General features: G+C 40.0%; 1 protein-coding gene across 5 annotated transcripts in view; it reads left to right on the forward strand.

The window, feature by feature from the left end:
• The window catches only part of usp9 (ubiquitin specific peptidase 9), a 42,406-nt gene that overhangs the window by 11,360 nt on the left and 10,522 nt on the right, over window positions 1-20,524 (forward strand). For 3 of the 5 annotated variants that reach the window (XM_015059619.1, XM_015059618.1, XM_015059622.1), the window contains exons 5-37: window positions 447-559; window positions 1,198-1,416; window positions 2,140-2,255; window positions 2,354-2,605; window positions 2,698-2,833; window positions 2,910-3,062; window positions 4,057-4,161; window positions 4,316-4,522; window positions 4,617-4,753; window positions 6,287-6,420; window positions 6,930-7,020; window positions 7,272-7,385; window positions 7,543-7,771; window positions 9,195-9,290; window positions 9,406-9,617; window positions 9,793-10,033; window positions 10,117-10,266; window positions 10,430-10,550; window positions 10,672-10,802; window positions 11,557-11,835; window positions 11,970-12,095; window positions 12,260-12,397; window positions 12,498-12,664; window positions 13,419-13,527; window positions 13,623-13,769; window positions 13,873-14,019; window positions 14,114-14,321; window positions 14,416-14,636; window positions 15,515-15,702; window positions 16,368-16,541; window positions 16,631-16,772; window positions 17,666-18,422; window positions 20,311-20,434. In XM_015059619.1, the coding sequence (XP_014915105.1) occupies window positions 447-559; window positions 1,198-1,416; window positions 2,140-2,255; window positions 2,354-2,605; window positions 2,698-2,833; window positions 2,910-3,062; window positions 4,057-4,161; window positions 4,316-4,522; window positions 4,617-4,753; window positions 6,287-6,420; window positions 6,930-7,020; window positions 7,272-7,385; window positions 7,543-7,771; window positions 9,195-9,290; window positions 9,406-9,617; window positions 9,793-10,033; window positions 10,117-10,266; window positions 10,430-10,550; window positions 10,672-10,802; window positions 11,557-11,835; window positions 11,970-12,095; window positions 12,260-12,397; window positions 12,498-12,664; window positions 13,419-13,527; window positions 13,623-13,769; window positions 13,873-14,019; window positions 14,114-14,321; window positions 14,416-14,636; window positions 15,515-15,702; window positions 16,368-16,541; window positions 16,631-16,772; window positions 17,666-18,422; window positions 20,311-20,434 (5,884 nt within the window). The remainder of the gene's footprint in view (window positions 1-446; window positions 560-1,197; window positions 1,417-2,139; window positions 2,256-2,353; window positions 2,606-2,697; window positions 2,834-2,909; window positions 3,063-4,056; window positions 4,162-4,315; window positions 4,523-4,616; window positions 4,754-6,286; window positions 6,421-6,929; window positions 7,021-7,271; window positions 7,386-7,542; window positions 7,772-9,194; window positions 9,291-9,405; window positions 9,618-9,792; window positions 10,034-10,116; window positions 10,267-10,429; window positions 10,551-10,671; window positions 10,803-11,556; window positions 11,836-11,969; window positions 12,096-12,259; window positions 12,398-12,497; window positions 12,665-13,418; window positions 13,528-13,622; window positions 13,770-13,872; window positions 14,020-14,113; window positions 14,322-14,415; window positions 14,637-15,514; window positions 15,703-16,367; window positions 16,542-16,630; window positions 16,773-17,665; window positions 18,423-20,310; window positions 20,435-20,524) is intronic. The other 2 variants (XM_015059620.1, XM_015059623.1) reach the window with 1 other exon arrangement.

Raw genomic sequence — 20,524 nt, forward strand, 5'->3', positions numbered from 1 at the left:
TTGTTTTAAGATAACATTTTTAGTTAGCTGAAATGACTTAAAGGTTTAAATCAAAAACAAATGTATTAAAAAAACATAGGAAAAATTGTTCCTTGGAATAAAAAGAGTTGAGTTCACAGTAACTCACTGCTGCATCAGCCTTGACACATGGAAAGGTTTTCGTGCAGATAATAAAGATGTAGTTTTTACTCTTACAGTGAAAGTTTCTGTGGAAGATTAGAAAAGTATATACGGAATAAGAACAAGTTCCCTAATAAGCACATTTGGTTCATGATCCTTTTTTTTAATTTGCTTTAACACATTTGTCTCTATTAAAAACACATCTATTTGCCAACATCTTTGCAAAACTTCCTGAAGACCTTTGTACCCTGACACCTGTTTAAGCTGAATGTTTCACACTTGATGTTAATGTTGTGAGTTTGTCTCTTCTTGTTTTCTCCTCACAGGACTGGATGTGAAATGTGAGGCATGTCAGAGGTTTTTCCGGGACGGTCTAACCATTTCCTTCACAAAAATCCTGACAGATGAGGCAGTCAGCGGCTGGAAGTTTGAGATACATGTGAGTGTTTATCGGGGCTCTATCTTTACAGAAATCTGCGTTGACCTTTTACGTTTGAAAACAAGTCCCCAAAATTAAGTTTTATGTTCAGTTGTTGAAGATCTAAGGGGGAAAACAGCAGCACGAGGAGCGATCAATAATGTTATTGCTAGAAATAGGCGAGGTTGGCTTTTGTCTTGGGAAGATTGATTTCTGGAATCTCAAGGGACTTTGGGGGAAATGGTTTCTGTTGTTTTTTCTGTTTTTGCTTTCGACTTTGGTCAGAACAATGTTGACTTTTTATTTGAATGCATGTTGGCTCTTAAGTTGTATTTTTTAACACATTTCTTGTTGCTTGTGCAGTACCTCGATGACTAAAATAGGGTAAAAACCGTTTTGAATTTTAGTAAAATATTAAAGGTGAATATCTGTTTTCTTCAGACACATTAATTAGTCATAATCAATGTAAAAAGGAACAGCGTATTGGCATTTTAATGACAACATCCTGGCTCATGTTGAATTGAGGTTGTTGCATTCCATACTTTCATAATGAAATGTCTTCGATAAAGAGGTCAAAATGTAACATGTGCGTTTTGTTCAGTTCATTCTAACACTGTCCATCTTAACTTTTAATTTCTTCCCCGGTCTCTGTCTCTCAGAGGTGTATCATTAATAACACACACCGATTGGTGGAGTTGTGCGTGGCCAAGCTGTCTCAGGACTGGTTCCCGCTACTGGAGTTGCTGGCCATGGCCCTCAATCCCCACTGCAAGTTCCACATTTACAACGGCACACGGCCTTCTGAGACCGTCCCCGCTGGAGCGCAGCTGGCTGACGACGAGCTCTACGCTCGTCCGCCTGACCCGAGATCTCCCAAGGTGAAATTTGATAACTTTTCAATAAAAAAAAAATTTATTTTAAAAAGCCATATTTAACCAAATATTGCTTTGTTTTAAAACCTGCCTTTTTTGTTAAAGAATCATCCAGAAATGTAGCCATTTTCCTCTTCTGCTGGGTAATTAGGTCAACTTTAGCTATCTGAGACTGAAGTTGTAAACTGGCATGATTAAGAGCCCTCATTAAAAGTATCTGAACAAAAAAAACATCTATGTTTATCTAAGTAAATAAAAACATCGCTCCCTCTGCAAGACCTTGAACCTAATCTTAGGCTAATTCTTGTAACACTGTTAAAGAATTTAGAAACATCAGGGAGTAGAGATTCTCCAGTGAAAGGTGGATGAATGTAGCGTGGGCTCAGGGTCATCGTGAACAGCACTGCAGCACTGCTCGCCTGTCTGCCTCTATTGGCACAAAGCCCATCACTATGCTGAGCTCTGCCTGTAATGCTGTTAGTCTCTATACAGTTGTTTTTAATCGGATTATTTAAAAAAAAATAAAATAAAAAATCTTGCGAGATTAAAACTATATGGGCATATTTTTCTGGATGCTTTCTTTTTCAGTTTGGATTAACCGGCAACATAAGTGAAATAATTAAGAGGAAGTTGTTCACATCACAAACGCCTAATTAGGTCTCAAATTGCAAAATAATGACTCCGGATAAAGCAACCCCTTAAGATTAACGGTGTGTTTTCTGTCCGCAGGGCTGGCTGGTTGATTTAATAAACAAATTTGGCACGTTAAACGGGTTTCAAATTTTGCACGACCGCTTCATGAGCGGCCAAGCACTGAACGTCCAGATCATCGCTGCACTTATCAAGTGAGAATCGGCAACGTCACAGTTATTTCATCAACAAAACATTTCCAAATGTACTTTTTTTTTTTTGATGTGACTTGATGTCCCGTTTTGTGTTGCAGGCCTTTTGGCCAGTGTTACGAGTTCCTCACATTGCACACAGTAAAGAAGTACTTCCTTCCAGTCATCGAGATGGTTCCCCAGTTTCTAGAGAACCTCACGGACGAGGAGCTCAAGAAAGAGGCCAAGAACGAAGCCAAAAACGACGCATTGTCTATGATAATCAAGTCTCTGAAGAATCTGGCTTCTCGTGTACCGGGGCAGGAGGAGACGGTGAAGAATTTAGAGATTTTTAGGTTAAAAATGATTCTTAGGTGGGTACTTGAGTCTCTTTTAAAGCTCGACTGTTTCCGTCGTACATCTGTAGAGTGATCACACGAGAATTGGATTTTGCTTCTTTCGACAGGTTATTACAAATTTCTTCTTTTAACGGCAAAATGAATGCACTAAACGAAGTTAACAAGGTGATCTCCAGCGTCTCCTACTACACTCACCGGCATAACCCTGAGGAGGAGGAGTGGCTGACCGCAGAGCGCATGGCGGTAAGCGCAGCCTTCAGAAGCACTACATTCTGTGAATTTCGTGCCCGTAAAATGAATTCTGCTCTTCCCGCATCAGGAATGGATCCAGCAAAACCACATCCTTTCTATTGTGCTGAGGGACAGTTTGCATCAGCCGCAGTATGTCGAGAAGCTGGAGAAGATCCTTCGCTTCGTCATAAAAGAGAAAGCTCTTACCATGCAGGACTTGGACAACATCTGGGCTGCACAGGTACGCCACCTCTAAGCATGTTTTAGTTTTCTATTTATTATGCAGATCGTGTTTAATAAGGCGATTCTACAATAGAGGAAAATACAAAAAAAAAAACATTTAAAATGTTTTCCTCCAGCCTTCCTGTTGAAAGTGGGAATTCATTATTATAATGGAACCAGAGGTAGCTTTACAGTCTGTTTAATAGAAGAGTTGCTTTAACACAGGGACTAAATTACACGGTTATCATTGTAAGCAAACTTTAGAATCTTCTGAAGATAAGTGTGGCTAGCACTTTAAGACGTCAGTCTTTTTGTTAATATTCTGAAGAACGTCGGCCTTCACTTTAATTCTGACTTTTCCACATCCAGCTTGTTCTATAAAAGTTAAGTTTGAGTTGAAAGCTCAAAAAGATGAAACATGGCAACCTTGTTTTGTTCAGGTTTGTGCTGCTATTAATTGCTGAAAGTGTTGCAATCTCTGCAGCAAGAAAGCATCCTATAGCTTCCATCATTTGTTCTTCCTCTGACTGCATTTTAAGCTCCCCAGTAATTCTGAAGCTGGTCGACTTTATCTTCTCCTGTCAGCAACATTGTCCTCACCAGAGACCATTCTTCACCACGAGCTGCCGCTGCTCAGCCATGGTGCTTTTACAGACTGGAAAAAGATGAGATTTAGTCATTTCTAGTTGTGGCCACCAACAAATTTCTTTGAGCTTCAGGGTTTTTCTTTTGTTTTCTTTTTTTTTTTTTAATCTAAATTATGCTAATGCTAATTATGACAATGACAGTAATGGAGTAGGTTTGAGTTGCAATTTTTCTGTAAATGCTGTCAGATTGGGAATGAAATAGATTTTCAGGTTTGTTGATTTTAGAAGTGCACCTAAATATTAAACTGTAAGCTAATGTTGGCAATTAATGTTTAAAAAGAATGATGGTTTCAAGCAGATTATTTCCGCTTCACTATTAAAGTCTAATGTTTACAATATTTCTGTGTTGCTTATGTCTATGTGCAGGCTGGTAAGCATGAGGCTATTGTGAAGAACGTCCATGATCTCTTGGCAAAGCTGGCGTGGGACTTCTCACCCGAGCAGCTCGATCATCTTTTCGACTGCTTCAAGGTAAGAATAATACCACAGAACATGCAAGTGTTGCACTTTGTTTTTGTTGTTTTTATCTCAGTCAAATTTAAATGCTTTGCTTCATAGCAGATCATCGATGTGATAAATCTAGATTACTACTCTGCCTTCGCTTATTCCTCTCCTGTTTTTGCAGGCAAGCTGGACCAACGCTAGCAAGAAGCAGCGTGAAAAACTGCTTGAGCTAATCCGGCGTTTGGCCGAGGACGATAAGGACGGCGTTATGGCCCACAAGGTCCTCAACCTGCTCTGGAACCTGGCGCACAGCGACGACGTCCCTGTAGACATCATGGATCAGGCTCTTAGTGCTCACATCAAGATATTGGACTACAGCTGCTCACAGGTAACATTCACCTTTTTTTTTTATTTTGGTGAACGTAACAAATAGATGCTCACACAGTCACTAAATATGGAGTGCGGTTTCTTTTCACCCACAGGACAGAGACACGCAGAAGATTCAGTGGATTGATCGCTTCATAGAAGAGCTTCGTACCAATGACAAGTGGGTTATCCCTGCCTTGAAGCAGATCAGGGAAATCTGCAGCCTCTTTGGAGAAGCTCCTCAGAACCTGAGGTAAAATTGGAATAGATTTCTAATTTTTATATATATGCGTGTGTGTGTGTGTGTGTGTATATTATATTATATATATATATATATATATATATACACACACACACACACAGAAAAAGTTGCTTTCAGTTTTCACAAAATGCAACAGGCAAAAACAAAAGTTCACATTATTGGTTTTTATCACTTATGTAAGATTGCTGAGACACCTCAGTTTTGTACTTGTTTCTGATGAAGGTGGCTCTACATTCTTCTTTTTTTTTTTTTTTTTTTTTTTTTTTTTTTTCGTCAAGCCTCACTTTCTCTTTGAGAAGTTTACAACGTAAACTACATCAAACGTCAATCTTTGCCACAAATCAGCTTAAATGGTTCTTTTCCGGGTTTCATCTCAAATGACTATTTTTACATTTATGGGTTGAAATTGGGGTTAGTCAAAAACTCAAAAAGTTGGATGAGTTATAACTTAAGATGCATAACTCCATCTACTTTTTTTTTACTTGTACCTCAGGTTTTTTCGAGTTGTTGGTCAGGTTAAAGTGCTTTTTTTTTTTTTTTTTTTTTTTGAGTGCTTTCTCACGAAATCATGCAGTCTGAAATTTCCCAGTGGAGGTGTTTGTGTTTAAAATAAACACTGAAACAAGTAATATGTTCTGTTTTTTTAAGGGGAAGTCCTCAAAATTTCTTATCAGTTCTGTTCTAAAAGTATCAAAGCATCAGTGACTTGAAGGACCAGGTTTCATATGTTTAAATGGAAAATATGATTATTAAGTCAAAGAAAACCAATGCATGTGTGCATTAGATTATCTGGCAGCAAAGATTCTCAGTTTAGTGAGCCTTTATGTTCAGTTTTGTCGTAATCAAGTGTGAGCTGCAGCTCATACAGATAATAGTCGACACAGTTTTCTGTTGTTTATTAAAATGTCCTTTGAGATGAAGCCCTACTTTTCCTCCGGCCAGTTCTTTTCACTTCAAATCATTCAATGCAGCGTATCGGGGAAATTTCATGCCTTGGATCCATGTTTTCAGTTTCCTGAAGTATCTCTTTTATTGCATTATTTGTGTCAATGCTTTTTTTTTATAGAGCTGAAGTCTATAAATGTGACTGCCGGAAAAACTGCACAATCTGACAGCATGCACAACAGTATGTGCAATTGAATTATAACTTGAGAGGGGAAAAAATTTACGTTCGCAAGTTTAGATTATGATTATATTTTAGAAACAAGATTATGATTATATTTTAGAAACAACTGCCTGAATTAAAGGCTTGTGTGTGTGCGGAAACGAGGCAAGAAATTTCCTTTACCGATACAACCGCTCTTCTGGTTAAACACACAAAATATACACAAACATCTCCCAAAAGAGATTTTCTTTTTATTACACACTGTACCAAATGAGAAATCAAGGTGCAGCGTTTTTATTAATCAGGTTACACGTAGTTTTTAAACTCAACTCCACTGTTTCTCCATGTTTTCTGCCTTTCTCGCCCTTTTGTTTGTCTCTATATGTCAAACATTCCTCCTCTTCCTTGTTCCATTTCAGTCAAACGCAGAGAAGCCCTCATGTGTTTTACCGCCACGACCTGATCAACCAGCTGCAGCACAACCACGCTCTGGTCACCCTGGTGGCTGAGAATCTCTCAGCCTACATGGAGACAATGAGGCAGCTGTCCAAAGGTAGCTAAAGACTTCGATTTTGTAGTTGGAGAAAACTGATCCCATAGGACAGAATTTAAATGAAGACGTTTTCCTTTCTAAATTAGGGGCAAAAGATTATTATAGACTTTAACAATCTTGTAGCAGTAGAAAATACAAAGTATTCATCTTTAAGTAACCAGTCTTTTGGCTTGCTTGTGCAAGGTCCACATCTATTCCGTGACTTCTTAAAAGTCATTGTGGTTGATGTGCATTTGACTTTTTTGCTGCGCCCAAATCTGCTTTTAATGTATTTACTAAACTTGGCTAAGTACAGGAAGCATTTTTAAAGAAAGAATGACCTAAACCCTGTTCTTATTACCCGGAATTGACCAAATGTTCTATTTGACATTTTATGTCAGTTGAGACATTAAAAAAAAAAAAATTAAAACTGGATGTCTTGGCCCATGTAACAAAAAGTTTGGACATCCCTATTGCAGGGTGTACGGTCTGCAGTCTGATTTGTTGTGTGTGTGTGTGTCCCTTTTCAGAAGAACAAGCAGAGTTTGACCCTCAAACAGTCAGACCGGGAAGCCGCTACAGTCACGTCCAGGAAGTACAGGAGCGGCTTAATTTTCTGAGGTACGTCCTTTCCTTTCCTACGTCTAAAAATTAATTTTACCCACTTAAAAATTAGGCTAACATGCGTAATCTAAAATGTTAAATACAAATTGCTAAAATTAGGCATAGTTGGTTGCCAAAGGTTTGCTACAAAATTGATTCTGCAACCAATGTGTCTAATCGAGGACTGTTTTCTTCCGTCAAAAAGTTGTCGTGGACTTCAGCCTTCAGGGAATTGTTGCCCCACTGCAGCTTTTGTCTCTTCTTTCCAGGTTCCTATTAAAAGACGGCCAGCTGTGGCTGTGTGCTCCTCAGGCGAAGCAGATCTGGAAGTGCCTAGCTGAGAATGCTGTGTTTCTGTGCGACCGCGAGGCCTGCTTCAAATGGTACAGCTTTACTCAGACCTCCTCGCTTTTGGCTTTTGCTACGTTTGTCCATCCTGGGCTTCTCTCTCTCTCTCTTTCTCTCTCTCACTCTCACTTTCACTCTCACTCACACACACACTAACTAACTAACTTCTATTGTTTATTTCTATTTTAAAAGGTACTCAAAGCTGATGGGGGACGAGCCAGACCTGGACCCAGACATCAACAAGGACTTCTTTGAGAACAATGTGCTACAGTTAGATCCGTCGCTTCTGACAGAGAACGGCATGAAGTGCTTCGAGAGGTTCTTCAAGGCTGTCAACTGCAGGGAAGGCAAGCTGGTAGCGAAACGCAGGGCCTACATGATGGACGACCTGGAACTAATCGGCTTGGACTACTTGTGGAGGGTGAGGAGAGTAGCTGCAGCAATTACAGATGAATGCTTCTGCATTTATTTCTATCAAATAAGTGATTAATATTACAGTTGTGTCATCACTTCTGTCCCTAAAGCTAATGCACAATGTCTGTTTGACAAATTTCCGAAACTTTGAACAGATGTGAACTTTGAGGATACTCAGCGGTCTGTACAGTCTGCTCAGAAATGGTTTCAGTGCACTTTTGTTTTCTTGTTTTAAAGCATAGAAGCTGCTTAATTAGCTGAAAGGAATTCAAGGTTTACGATGAAAATAGTAGATTTTTGCTTTTATCCATAGAAACTCAATAGTTGTAGGAGTGACAATCTACAATGCGAAATTCACACGATTAAGATTTAAACTCGGAGTAAATCCTGAAGAAAAGAAGAACTGTAGGTGATCTATCACTGTAGGTGATAGGTGATCTGTGCCACCGCACAGCATTCAGAGGCTGCACACCGCAGCATTGTTTGCTTCACGCTATACTGCAGGATTTTTCTCACAGTGCACAGTCATTTGGGTCTGTCACAGTTTATTTTTTACCGTTGAGTAGGAGCATCGGGACATTTCCAGGTCATGAGACGATGCTCTGAATGATATTGGTTTCACAAAGACAAAATAAGACAGGATTTGTTTTAAATTTTGTTTAAGGCAGATCAGGAATCTTTTTTTTGTGTGTGTGTGTGTGAAATATTAAAAAAAAAAAATTGAGTATCTGCAATCGGTACAATTAATTCAGCACAGGTTTGTTTGATCCACAAATTGCAGATTTCTTGCTCGGCAGTCATCGGTTGTCCGAATGCCAAGAAGCAATAATTTTTAAAACCTGAATAAATATTTAATACATGTAAAAAGGTTTTAAACTAAGACTGAGAAACAGCCTTTTTTTTGTGGTGGCTACAAAATAAGTGCTAACTTCAGCATTATCAGCTATTTGTTTGCTAGTTTTAGCATTCTCTGTGTTTACAGTGCTTGTATCTCGTTTGTCACTGTAGGTTTTTTTTTCCCCCACCACCAAGTACCCATAATGCTTCGACACAAACAACTTCCAGGTGGTTGAGGTTTCTTCAGTGATAAGTGTTGACACCCGGCCCTATTAGCAGTCGGTAGCAATCAACTCTCAACTGAAGAGAAGCTGCATTATTTCCTTGTAAATAAAAGTTTATTACAAGGATATGGGGCATCAGCTTAAAGCAGTTACTTTCATATTTGAGACTCATAATAGCTTGCGCTTATTTCACCATAATCATCCTGACAGACTGGTTTCCAGTTTGACACGGGTCCCGCTTCTACAAATATTGTCGTGTTTAGTATTGTAACCTGCCGAGCCATGAAATCTCTTCACTCTTAGTCAGTTGCAAATCTTCTTATTCCAAGCGAAGATTTATTAATTTCCTCCTTCCCGCTTCTCATCTAGGTGGTGATTCAAGGAAGTGACGACATTGCAAACCGAGCCATAGACCTGCTGAAAGAAATCTACACCAATCTCGGACCAAAACTGCAAGTCAACCAGGTACTGAGTCTACTTCTTCGTGCTATGTGCAAAAAAGCATTTAGAGCTCATAATGTTTGGTAGTCAGGTATTTATTATTTATTCCCCCCCCCTCTCCCATCGCCTCTCTCTTCAGGTTGAGATTCATGAAGATTTCATCCAGTCTTGTTTTGACCGTCTGAAGGCGTCCTATGACACCCTGTGTGTGTTAGATGGAGACAAAGACAGCATTAACTGTGCTCGGCAGGAGGCCATCCGCATGGTGCGGGTTCTCACTGTGCTTAAGGAATACATTAATGAGTGCGACAGCGACTACCATGAGGAGAGGACTATACTGCCTATGTCAAGGTACAATCATTAAATTGTCATTTTATTCCTCTTTGGTCTGTTTGTAGCTCTGTGGTCAGAAAATGTTGAGAATACACTCAAGTTTGTTTTTTTTTTGTTGTTTTACTCTTTGTTCAGCTTCTTGCATCATTATAAAATGTTCCGTTGAAACCTCTTTGTCTCCTTTGTTGTGCAGAGCTTTCCGGGGCAAGCATATCACACTGATCGTCCGTTTCCCGAACCAAGGACGTCAGGTGGATGATTTAGACATCTGGTCACACACCAATGACACCATCGGTTCGGTCCGGCGGGGAATCTTAAACAGGATAAAGGCCAACGCCGCACACACGAAGATTGAGCTGTTTATTGGTGGGGAGGTTGTTGATCCTGCTGATGACAGGAAGCTGATTGGACAGCTTAATTTGAAGGACAAAACGGTGTGTGTGTGTGTGTGTGCGCGTGCAACTCAAACTCTTAACTCCTTAAGCGCCGTTAACTAAACCTTGTTTTCATTATGCAGCTGATCACAGCCAAGCTCACCCAGGTGAGTGCCAACATGCCCTCAAGCCCAGACAGCTCATCCGACTCATCCACTGGCTCTCCTGGTAACCACGGAAACCACTACAGTGATGGGCCCAACCCAGAAGTTGAGAGCTGTCTTCCTGGTGTGGTAAGTTAACAAGCATGGGCTCTATTAAATGTTCAAATAGCACAACTATCTCTACTGTTTAGCTATCGCACTTCAATGTCGGCTGTGTTGAAACTTTAATATCCTTTTAAAACAGAAACGATGCAAACATAAATAACATGAGACCCTTCGCTCTGATTTCTAGATTATGTCGCTACACCCGCGCTACATCTCCTTCCTGTGGCAAGTAGCCGACCTCGGGTGCAACCTCAACATGCCTCAACTAAGAGATGGAGCTCGAGTTCTCATGAAGCTCATGCCTCCAGGTAAATAACACACCCTGATGCGGAGAGTTATTTCCGCATTTTAGTCTGATGTGAACTTTGTAAATACGTCGCACACAGTTTTATTTCCTTGACCAATTTCATGCTTTTTCTGTACACACAGATAACACCACAGTGGAGAATCTTAGAGCTGTGTGTTTGGACCACGCCAAGCTCGGAGAGAACAGTCTGAGTCCGTCACTGGACTCGCGTTTCTTCGGCCCATCACCTTCACAAGTGCTCTACCTCATTGAGGTAAGGCTCTGTGTACTTTTGGGTGACAAAATGCTAGAGATATACCCTCCATCTAAGTTTTGTGAATTCTTTCTGATTGTCAAAAACCTGTAACCTGCTGATACCAAATTAGTCAATTCCAGTTTCTCTAAGAATGAAAAGATACAAGAGCTATGCTCCATATGTTCTTCTAAGGCGTTCATCACTGCACATTGAGAGGACAGTTGCTGTAGAGTCACTAAATATTTAGAAAGTCACAATCATTACAGATTTTGCCATTTAAAATGTTTTAGGCATGTTATGTCGGCGTACATTTCCTAAAGTACATAGTAACTTAGCTTACCTCTAGGATTTCCAAAATATTGCCAACTTTTCTCGATCAAGCAAACTCTGACAGACGGAGGTTACACTGAAATTTTGGAAGGATAAAATAATGACTGACCTCATCTAAAACCTCACTGATACTGCAAATGGCTAACTTTGACTCTTCATCCCTCAGTAACAACTTATATACTGAAGAGTGTTAATTTTACTGCAATCTGCTTAGATATGTTGCATTCACAAATAGGGAAAATATCTTGGTTTTAACCAGCATGTCACCAGTTACAGAGCTAAAGCCAATTTATTTTTGTTCAAGTTATTACAAATCACTATACCCGCTCTCCCTACTTTCCCACATTTGCTCCTTCTTACTGTTAGCAAACTGCTGTTATATTTCTTATTTTTCAAAATGAAGATATCTAAGTTTAGGTTTCTCTGCCTGTTCTTGCTGCAGGTTGTGTATGCTTTGCTGATGCCAGCTAGTGCCACTCTGGGTGAGGATGCTAGTGACTTCCAGTACAACTTCCTGAAGAGTGGCGGTCTGCCACTGGTGCTAAGCATGCTCACCAGGAACAACTTCCTCCCGTCCGCGGACATGGAGACGCGGCGAGGCGCTTACCTCAATGCCCTGAAGATCGCCAAGCTCCTCCTCACTGCGGTCGGCTTCGGCCATGTGAAGGCCGTGGCCGAGGCCTGCCAACCCAACGCTGACGGAAATATTCCCGTCTCTCCGGTTAGTCCCCGCTTTCTTTCTTTGTGAACAGACAAACCAGTTTAACCGGTTCCTGGGTTGTTTACCTGCTGCGGCCTTGACATGTCTATTTCTGTTTAATTTATTTTTTTTTTTTCTTTCGTGACTGTGTGCAGATAAATCAGGCGACTCACGACCAGGCGCTGGTTCTTCAAAGTGCCCTGCAAAACATTCCCAACCCTGCCTCTGAATGTATGTTGCGCAATGTAGCTATCCGCCTGGCCCAGCAGATTTCTGATGAGGTAAAGGACACTTTACATTAACTGACTTTTACTTCCTTTATTTAGTGTCTGACGGCATTTTAATCACTGAATTTAATAGTTTCTGAAATCTAGTTTGTTTGTAAAAAGGAGAGTGTTAAAAACAATATTAATAATGGATTCAATGGAACTGTATTTTTCATCAGAATTTCTTCCAGGCATCGAAGTACATCCCAGACATTTGCGTGATCCGAGCAGTGCAGAAAATCGTGTGGGCATCGGGCTGCGGCACGGTGCAGCTGGTGTTTAGCAATAATGATGAAATCAGTAAAATATACGAGAAGGTAAGATTTTATGCAAAATGAAGCTAATTTTCAAAGAACTTAACTGTGTGTATGTTGTATCTTGAAATTAAACACAACTTTGTTTTTTTCTTCTTTATAGACTAATGCAGCCAAGGAGCCGGATGGAGAAGATGAGCAGGTGTGCTGTGAGGCTTTGGAGGTGATGACTCTGTGTTTTGCCCTCATGCCTACGGCTCTCGACACGCTCAGTAAGGAGAAGGCTTGGCAGACCTTCATCATAGACTTGTTGCTACACTGCCACAGCAAGTAAGCGCTTCAGTTTGCACATTAAATTCATATTAATTTCCAGTTTGAGTTAAATTATTATATTTTAAAAAAAGTCTTAATTTGTCGCTTTGAGCTTATAAAATAAAATATGAACTTATTTAATTGTGTGGGTACATTTGTGACATGAGGTACAGTAATGAGGAGAAAATGCCTGTTTGAGCCCCTGCATATAGCAGGGCTGCAACTAACTATTATTCTAGTAATTGCATATTCTATTGATTATTTTGAGATACAAAAATTTCATTTAACCAACCATGTCTTTGTATTACAATATTAAAAATACAATAAAAATGCAATCATTTGCAATTAACGAAATACTTCTTGTATCAATGTGTGAAAAGCTCAGACTTGTCTGCTTGACTTAACATGAAAACAGTGTAGTGCTGATCTGGTGATAAATCTTTTTCTTGATTAGCCAATTAATTATTGGACAGCAAAAATGTGCTTTAGTTTTTTTTTTTCTTCTTCTTTTTACAGAATTTGAACCAGGTTAAGCTAAAGAATTTTATGCTTTGAGGAGTTTTTAGAGGACATATGATTTTTTTTATTATTTATCTTAAATACAAAATGTTTAAATTTTTTGTACAGTTAGTCTATATCCTCCACTTAATGACTAATTGATTACTAAATTAGTTGGCAATTATCTCAATAATTGATTCATCACAATTGGTACAATTAATCGTTTCAGCCCTATTCGTAATTATGATTCTGACGTTAAATCTCCTTCAAACAGGTCCGTGCGTCAGATGGCCCAAGAGCAGTTTTTCCTAATGGCAACTAGGTGCTGCATGGGGCATCGGCCTCTTCTTTTCTTCATCACCCTCCTCTTCACAGTGCTCGGGGTAAGTGGCTACACAGATTGCGATTGTACGCCAATTGTTCATCTGACCTCATTTGCTGGGGGGTTCACTCATCCTGTTGTTAACTCTCCGTCCAGAGCACAGCCAAAGAGCGAGCCAAACACGCAGGGGACTACTTCACGTTGCTCCGACATCTGCTCAACTACGCCTACAACAGTAACATCAACCTGCCAAACGCCGAGGTGCTGCTCAACAACGAGATCGACTGGCTCAAACGAATACGGGCGAGTTTCATACTTTGGCCGGATTCTCTTTTGCTCTTGAAATCTCAGTTGCAGTTTAGAGGATGTGGTCTTGCTTGAGGTCAAACATAATTTCATTCATCAGGATGAGGTTAAGAGGACAGGAGAAACCGGTGTGGAAGAAACCATCTTGGAGGGCCACCTTGGTGTCACCAAAGAGCTTCTGGCCTTCCAGACGCCTGAAAAGAAATACTACATTGGCTGTGAGAAGGGAGGAGCAAATCTCATTAAGGTACATGAAGACTTAAAAAAAAAAAAAGAAAAAAAAACCCCTTTTTTACCAGTTTACTCTGATCGCTTATATTTCTTCCTCTCTTTTTAATTAGGAGCTGATCGACGACTTCATCTTCCCAGCATCTAATGTTTACCTCCAGTACATGAAGAGTGGGGAGTTCCCCACTGAGCAGGCCATCCCAGTGTGTAGCACACCTGCATCCATCAACGCCGGCTTTGAACTCCTGGTGGCGCTAGCAGTCGGCTGCGTCCGCAACCTCAAACAAATAGTCGACACCCTAACTGACATGTACTACCTGGGTAGGGAGACGTTTCAGTGACAGGTTCACAAGCAGCAGCCACGTCATTTATCGCTTTGCGTTAAATCGAGTTTTCCTCCCTCCTCCACATTCAGGTTGTGAGACACTGACAGAGTGGGAGTACCTGCCTCCCGTGGGACCACGCCCTAACAAAGGCTTTGTTGGCCTGAAGAACGCCGGTGCTACTTGCTATATGAACTCCGTTATCCAGCAGCTTTACATGATCCCTCCGATCCGCAACGGCATCTTGGCAATCGAGGGTACGGGCACCGAAGTGGACGATGACATGTCTGGTGACGAGAAACAGGAAAATGAGGTACTGGAAATAATGTGTGAGAAGTCTGTGTGGGGTGCAATCAAAGGGTCTGCTCATTTCTGTCAAATGCAGGGAATGACCAACAATGTCGTCTCACTTATAGACATCTTTGTCATTATTTTGGGTAAACCTACCTGTACAGTGATCTGAAATGCAGTAATGACCATCCTTGTTTCTCTGCAGGCTGCAAATCAACATGTAAATTCATGTCCTCTCTGTAGCTCAAAGCACATCTTGTCATGATCTGTACTTGTTATTGTGGATTTTGATTGAACTTTTAAATTGTTGCCAAATTAAATAAAAAGAAAATACAAATTGGGCGTAACTCATTCGGCAAGTGTCTCCCTTTTAGTGCATTCATTCTAAAGGGGAGAGTTAATGCACTTAAGTTAAGCCAAAAACCACCTGCAGCGAGTGTAAAACGTTTTTGGGAAATTGAGGAAGTTATTAAAATGTTTCCTGTTGTGGCTTTTGTAATGCAACACTTCAAAATGCACATAAAAAAAAAAAAAAACAATAACACGCCTACTGATTGGGGCAAAAGCCTCAAGTTTACATAAAAGTAGAATCTAGAGCAAGCATAGAGCCATGCATTTACTAGTAGAAAGTCTCCACAGAAACAAATGTGTAACAGCTCAGCTCTCTCATATGCAGCGAAATGTCACAACACTATCTTTGCATAAATTGGTCCCAAAAATCAGTTTTTAAGAGCCAATTCTTCCAAATCAAGCAGCGAGCTGCTCTCAGTTCAAGTTAATGATGTGAGAAACGGCATTAGCACTGCTGGAGTTTCTCCCAAACTTTTAATGACTAATGAATTCACTTGTTTGCACTCATGACAGGTTTGGTTTGTTACAATTTGGATTTTGCTTCCACAGAGTAACGTAGACCCTCGTGATGAAGTTTTCAGCTACCACCACCAGTTTGATGACAAACCCTCCAGTAAATCAGAGGACAGGAAGGAGTACAACATCGGGGTGCTGCGTCACCTACAGGTCATCTTCGGTCACCTGGCTGCATCCAGGCTGCAGTACTACGTCCCAAGAGGCTTCTGGAAACAGTTCAGGTATTTTAAAGATTTTTCATACTTCGATGGGGGTATGCATCATTTCCTTTTGGGAAAAATAATCCAGATGACTGTTAGAAAAAATTGGGGGTTTAAGAATTTTCCAGGTTTGGATTATGTAATTACATTTTTTTTAATGCTGTGAAATCAAAGCCAACTTTTTGTGCGTTTAAAATGGGTCATAGCTAGACTGAGAATGCACACTTCTGATTTAAACTCTGAAGTACGCAGAAACAGAAGTATTTTTGTCTTCACAAACGTTTCGGTTAGTTGTGTTCATCTCTATGTTTGTGTCAGTCTGGGTGGATCACAAGTGACGCTCGCCAAAGATGAGCAGCAATGTAGAGTCTTAAAGTTTTTAGAAGCTTATGGACAAAGGAAATAATTACTGTGTTATATTTTGATAAACTTGTAAAAACTCTAATAAGACAAGATATTTTATTTAGAGTTGTATTAAGAATGTGCTTTCTCTTTTCACACTTCTTGTGCTGCCAGTTGTTAAATTCAGATTTTATCCAAAATCTGAATTTTAAGATTTTGGATAAAATCTTAAAATTTTATCCAAAATCTGTGCTGGCATAGAAAGAAATTTCATGAAATGAAAAATCTGCTGAAACCATGTCTGTTGACTTCTGTCGATTTTTCTTTTTTCTTTTTTTTTTTAGATTATGGGGGGAGCCAGTAAATTTGAGGGAGCAGCACGACGCTTTGGAGTTCTTCAACTCTTTGGTGGACAGTTTGGACGAAGCCCTGAAAGCTTTGGGTCACCCTCCCATGCTCAGCAAGGTGCTGGGAGGATCCTTTGCTGACCAAAAGATTTGTCAAGGGTGTCCCCATAGGTGAGCACTACCTGAATGTGCTTAGTCACTTTAATAACAATAAAAATAATGTTGAATTTGTTTCTGATTAATAACGATTCTACCGTCAGATATGAGTGTGAGGAGTCATTTACAACATTAAACGTGGACATTAGAAACCACCAGAACTTGTTGGACTCAATGGAACAATATGTTAAAGGAGATCTGCTTGAAGGAGCCAATGCCTACCACTGTGAGAAATGTAATAAGAAGGTAAGACTATAGAGCTTCTTTAAATTGTCACAACAACCGCATGGAAGGTTTAAAACTAGATCTAGAACGATTAATCGTGATTGGTTGTTGAAATAATCGTCAATTAATTTAGTAATTAGTTAATCATTGTAATTGGAGTATACAAACTCTAAAAAAGGACAATTTTCTGAAAGAACAACATATTCAGAGCGCAGCATTCAAGTCAAAACTGTACAAAAATAGATGTATTTATGTGATATACATTCGTTATCTGTAAACCTGTCCTTCCCATAACTCCTCAGTTGGCAGGTTTAGCTTCACCTGGTTCAATTTCTATAATAAAATACATTTAAAAAAAAAAAGTCTCATGTTAAGCACCTTTTGCTATTCAGTTATTAATCAGTTCATCCAGAAAATAACTAATAGACCATGTTGGGCAGAAAAGGCTGAGCTTTTCACATGTTGATGTTGGAAGGATACAGATTAATTATTTGCTATAAAAGTTCAAGCAATCACTAATGGAATCGTGGTGTTGCATTATAGGCAATAAAATTTTTCTCAAAAAATTGAGTTATTGATTAGATTTTTTTAAACATGTACTTCAAAAATTGTATAAAAATGCTCCAGTGAATTTTTTAACCCAGTTGATGGATTAATCGTCGAAGATAATCAGTAGAATAATCTATTACTAGGATAATTGTTTGGATGAGGAATTGAATTAGCTGTTTGCATTTTCATGCATTTCTGTTGTTGTATAAACAAGGCTTAATGGATTATCCGCAGAATGTACCAATCTTTTTTTATTTGATTGTCAAATAAAATCAATAGAATAACCGATTAGTATAATAATCGTTAGTCGCTGCCCAAGTGAGATTTCTAAATTCCCCTTGATTTTTTTATTTTTATTTTTTCAGGTGGACACAGTGAAGCGTCTACTGATCAAGAAGCTGCCGCCTGTCCTGGCCATCCAGCTGAAGCGCTTCGACTACGACTGGGAGAGGGAGTGCGCCATCAAGTTTAACGACTACTTTGAGTTCCCGCGGGAGCTGGACATGGAGCCGTACACGGTAGCGGGTGTGGCCAAGCTGGAGGGCGACGACGTGAACCCGGAGAACCAGGTGATCCAACAGAACGAGCCGTCCGAACCCACGCCGCCGGGCAGCTCCAAGTACCGTCTGGTGGGAGTGCTGGTTCACTCGGGCCAGGCGAGCGGCGGACACTACTACTCCTACATAATCCAGCGGAACGGGGGCGACGGCGAGAAGAACCGCTGGTACAAGTTCGACGACGGCGACGTGACGGAGTGCAAGATGGACGACGAGGAGGAGATGAAGAACCAGTGCTTCGGGGGAGAGTACATGGGCGAGGTGTTCGACCACATGATGAAGCGGATGTCGTATCGGAGGCAGAAGCGATGGTGGAACGCCTACATCCTGTTCTACGAGCGTATGGACTCGCTGGACAAGGACAGCGAACTTGTCAAATATATCTCAGAGCTGAGCCTGTCCTCCACCAAGCCCCATCAGGTCAAGATGCCGAGCGTCATCGAGTGCAGCGTTCGCAAGCAGAACGTCCAGTTCATGCACAACCGAATGCAATACAGCCTGGAATATTTCCAGTTCATTAAGAAACTTCTGACCTGTAACAGTGTCTATTTAAACCCTCCTCCAGGTATGCACCTTGTTTTCTGTTTTATTTCTTTATTTAATCTGTGAAAAGTACAAAACACTTGCCAGAACCTAGATTGTAAATAACGTATTTCTTCTGTCTTTTTTTGTGTGTGTGACACTTGAATGTTTCAGATCATCATACGAAATCAAAAAGCATATTTTCAAAAATTTATTTTATTTACTGCAGGATAAAAATCTCTCCACCACCAAACTGGCCCTGTGTGAAAATGTAATAGCCTCCTAATCCTAACAATTGGATTTGCCTGTCTCGGCAATAACACTCACCATAAAGCCAAGCTGCATCTCATTCTCATCAATGACTTTCTGATAGATAGCAGAGTTTATTGTCGTGCAGTTGTTTTCACCATGCAGCCCTTCAATAGATGCACTTCTTTCCCAGTTTCTCTTTTTTTTTATTGTGAAATCACAAACGCTTGACCCTAACTGGGGCAAGTGAGGCTTCAGATGAGGATAAGTCATTGATGCGCTGTTAGACGAGCTGCTTGCCCACTGTTCTACGCATCTTTCCAATTTATGGATAATGGCTCACATTGTCTTAAAGCCTTGGAAACAAATGAAAACCTTTTGAAACTACACTACATTTACACTTGCTATCTTTGTCTTTGACATTAGAACTAGTTTGATCTGAAACATCTAAGTGTGAGTGGAGAAAAAGCAAAAACGGAAAAGGTGTGTGCAAGTGGTATTTACATTTTCACACCGTCCCACATTTAAATGACATGAATAACTTTGGTTAGCAATCTTTTTTTTTACACTTGAAACATAAACTGTGTGGAAAAAGTTGGCTGCTGCTTGAAGAAATGTTTGAAAAACTACAGCTAATAGTTGCTATTTGTACGTTTTTGTTCCACTTTTACTCCAATTATTTCCCTGAATCAAATCCCTCTTCATATTATTAGTTTTCCCCCCTTTGGTCTTTTGAGCACCGATTAATTCCACATCATGTCTCTGTGTGTTTAGATTTCACTAATCTTCCATCTTTGCGTTTTAAAAATGACAGTTGAAAACCGATCTTAATATCCAGCATTATTCTGGATCAAAGGGTAGTTTATAATGCTCTGAATTACACTGCCTTTCTAATATTTGTATGAAGTGTATTTTTAACACCAGAGCTCTGCAATTATTTACTTAAAAATGGGAATTATTAAAACCATCATTGCAGAAGCTTTTTGTAACAAAGACGGCACATTCCTGTTTTTTATAGAGGCCAGAGGAAGAGAAGGGAGCTTCTCGTTGCCCCTCCCAACCTGTTGCTGCACACTTCTGATCAGCAGTCAAGATGAAGGCTGCCATGCTTTTTTTTTTTTTTTTTTCCTTCTTTTTCCATCACTTAAAACTTATGTATGTTTGGAAAAGTATTAGTCATGAAGAGCAGTTTTTGGCAACAAACTGCAAGTCGGCTGAACAGACTGGATATCCTGCTCATTTCAGCATGTTAGATTTCCAGTGTTAAATTATAAGGAGCAGAACAGCAATAATTCAAAACAAAACAAAACATGAATGGCCTTATTTTGTTGAGATTCTGGTATCATAACAATCTCACACTGGGCCAGACCGGTGTCTTTTTTTTTTTTTTTAACAGTTTCATAGGAAATGGCTATAAAATACTGATAACCGTCTTTATGTTGTAAAAGTGATACAGGAAACGTAGCTAAATATGCAATTCACATAGCAAGTCAAACATTTTCCTTGTTTGGTTCTAAAAACATCAAAAATAACTATTTTCGGTTCTGTGTTTGGGGTTAGGAAAACAAGGGAGACGCTCCTTTTTTTTTTTTTTGTTCATGAGAGGATTTATGCTGCAATGAAGTAAGCAAAGTGCGTCGCTCAGCACTTTTTCAGCCTTTTATTGCTTTCTTTCATCTCAGGACAAGACCACCTTCTGCCAGAGGCAGAGGAGATTGCTATGATCAGTGCTCAGCTGGCTGCTCGGTTCCTCTTCAGCACAGGTTTTCACACCAAGAAATTAGTACGGGGTCCTGCCAGTGACTGGTCAGTTCTGTTTGCTATTTGTTAATTAAAACAAAAAACAAAAAAAAAAAAAGGGGGGGGGGGGGGGGGGGGGGTTTTTCCCCACAACAA

Source organism: Poecilia latipinna, unplaced genomic scaffold (genome assembly GCF_001443285.1).
Source record: "Poecilia latipinna isolate Pla-1442-1.1 unplaced genomic scaffold, P_latipinna-1.0 Scaffold1643, whole genome shotgun sequence".
Classification (NCBI taxonomy): domain Eukaryota; kingdom Metazoa; phylum Chordata; class Actinopteri; order Cyprinodontiformes; family Poeciliidae; genus Poecilia; species Poecilia latipinna.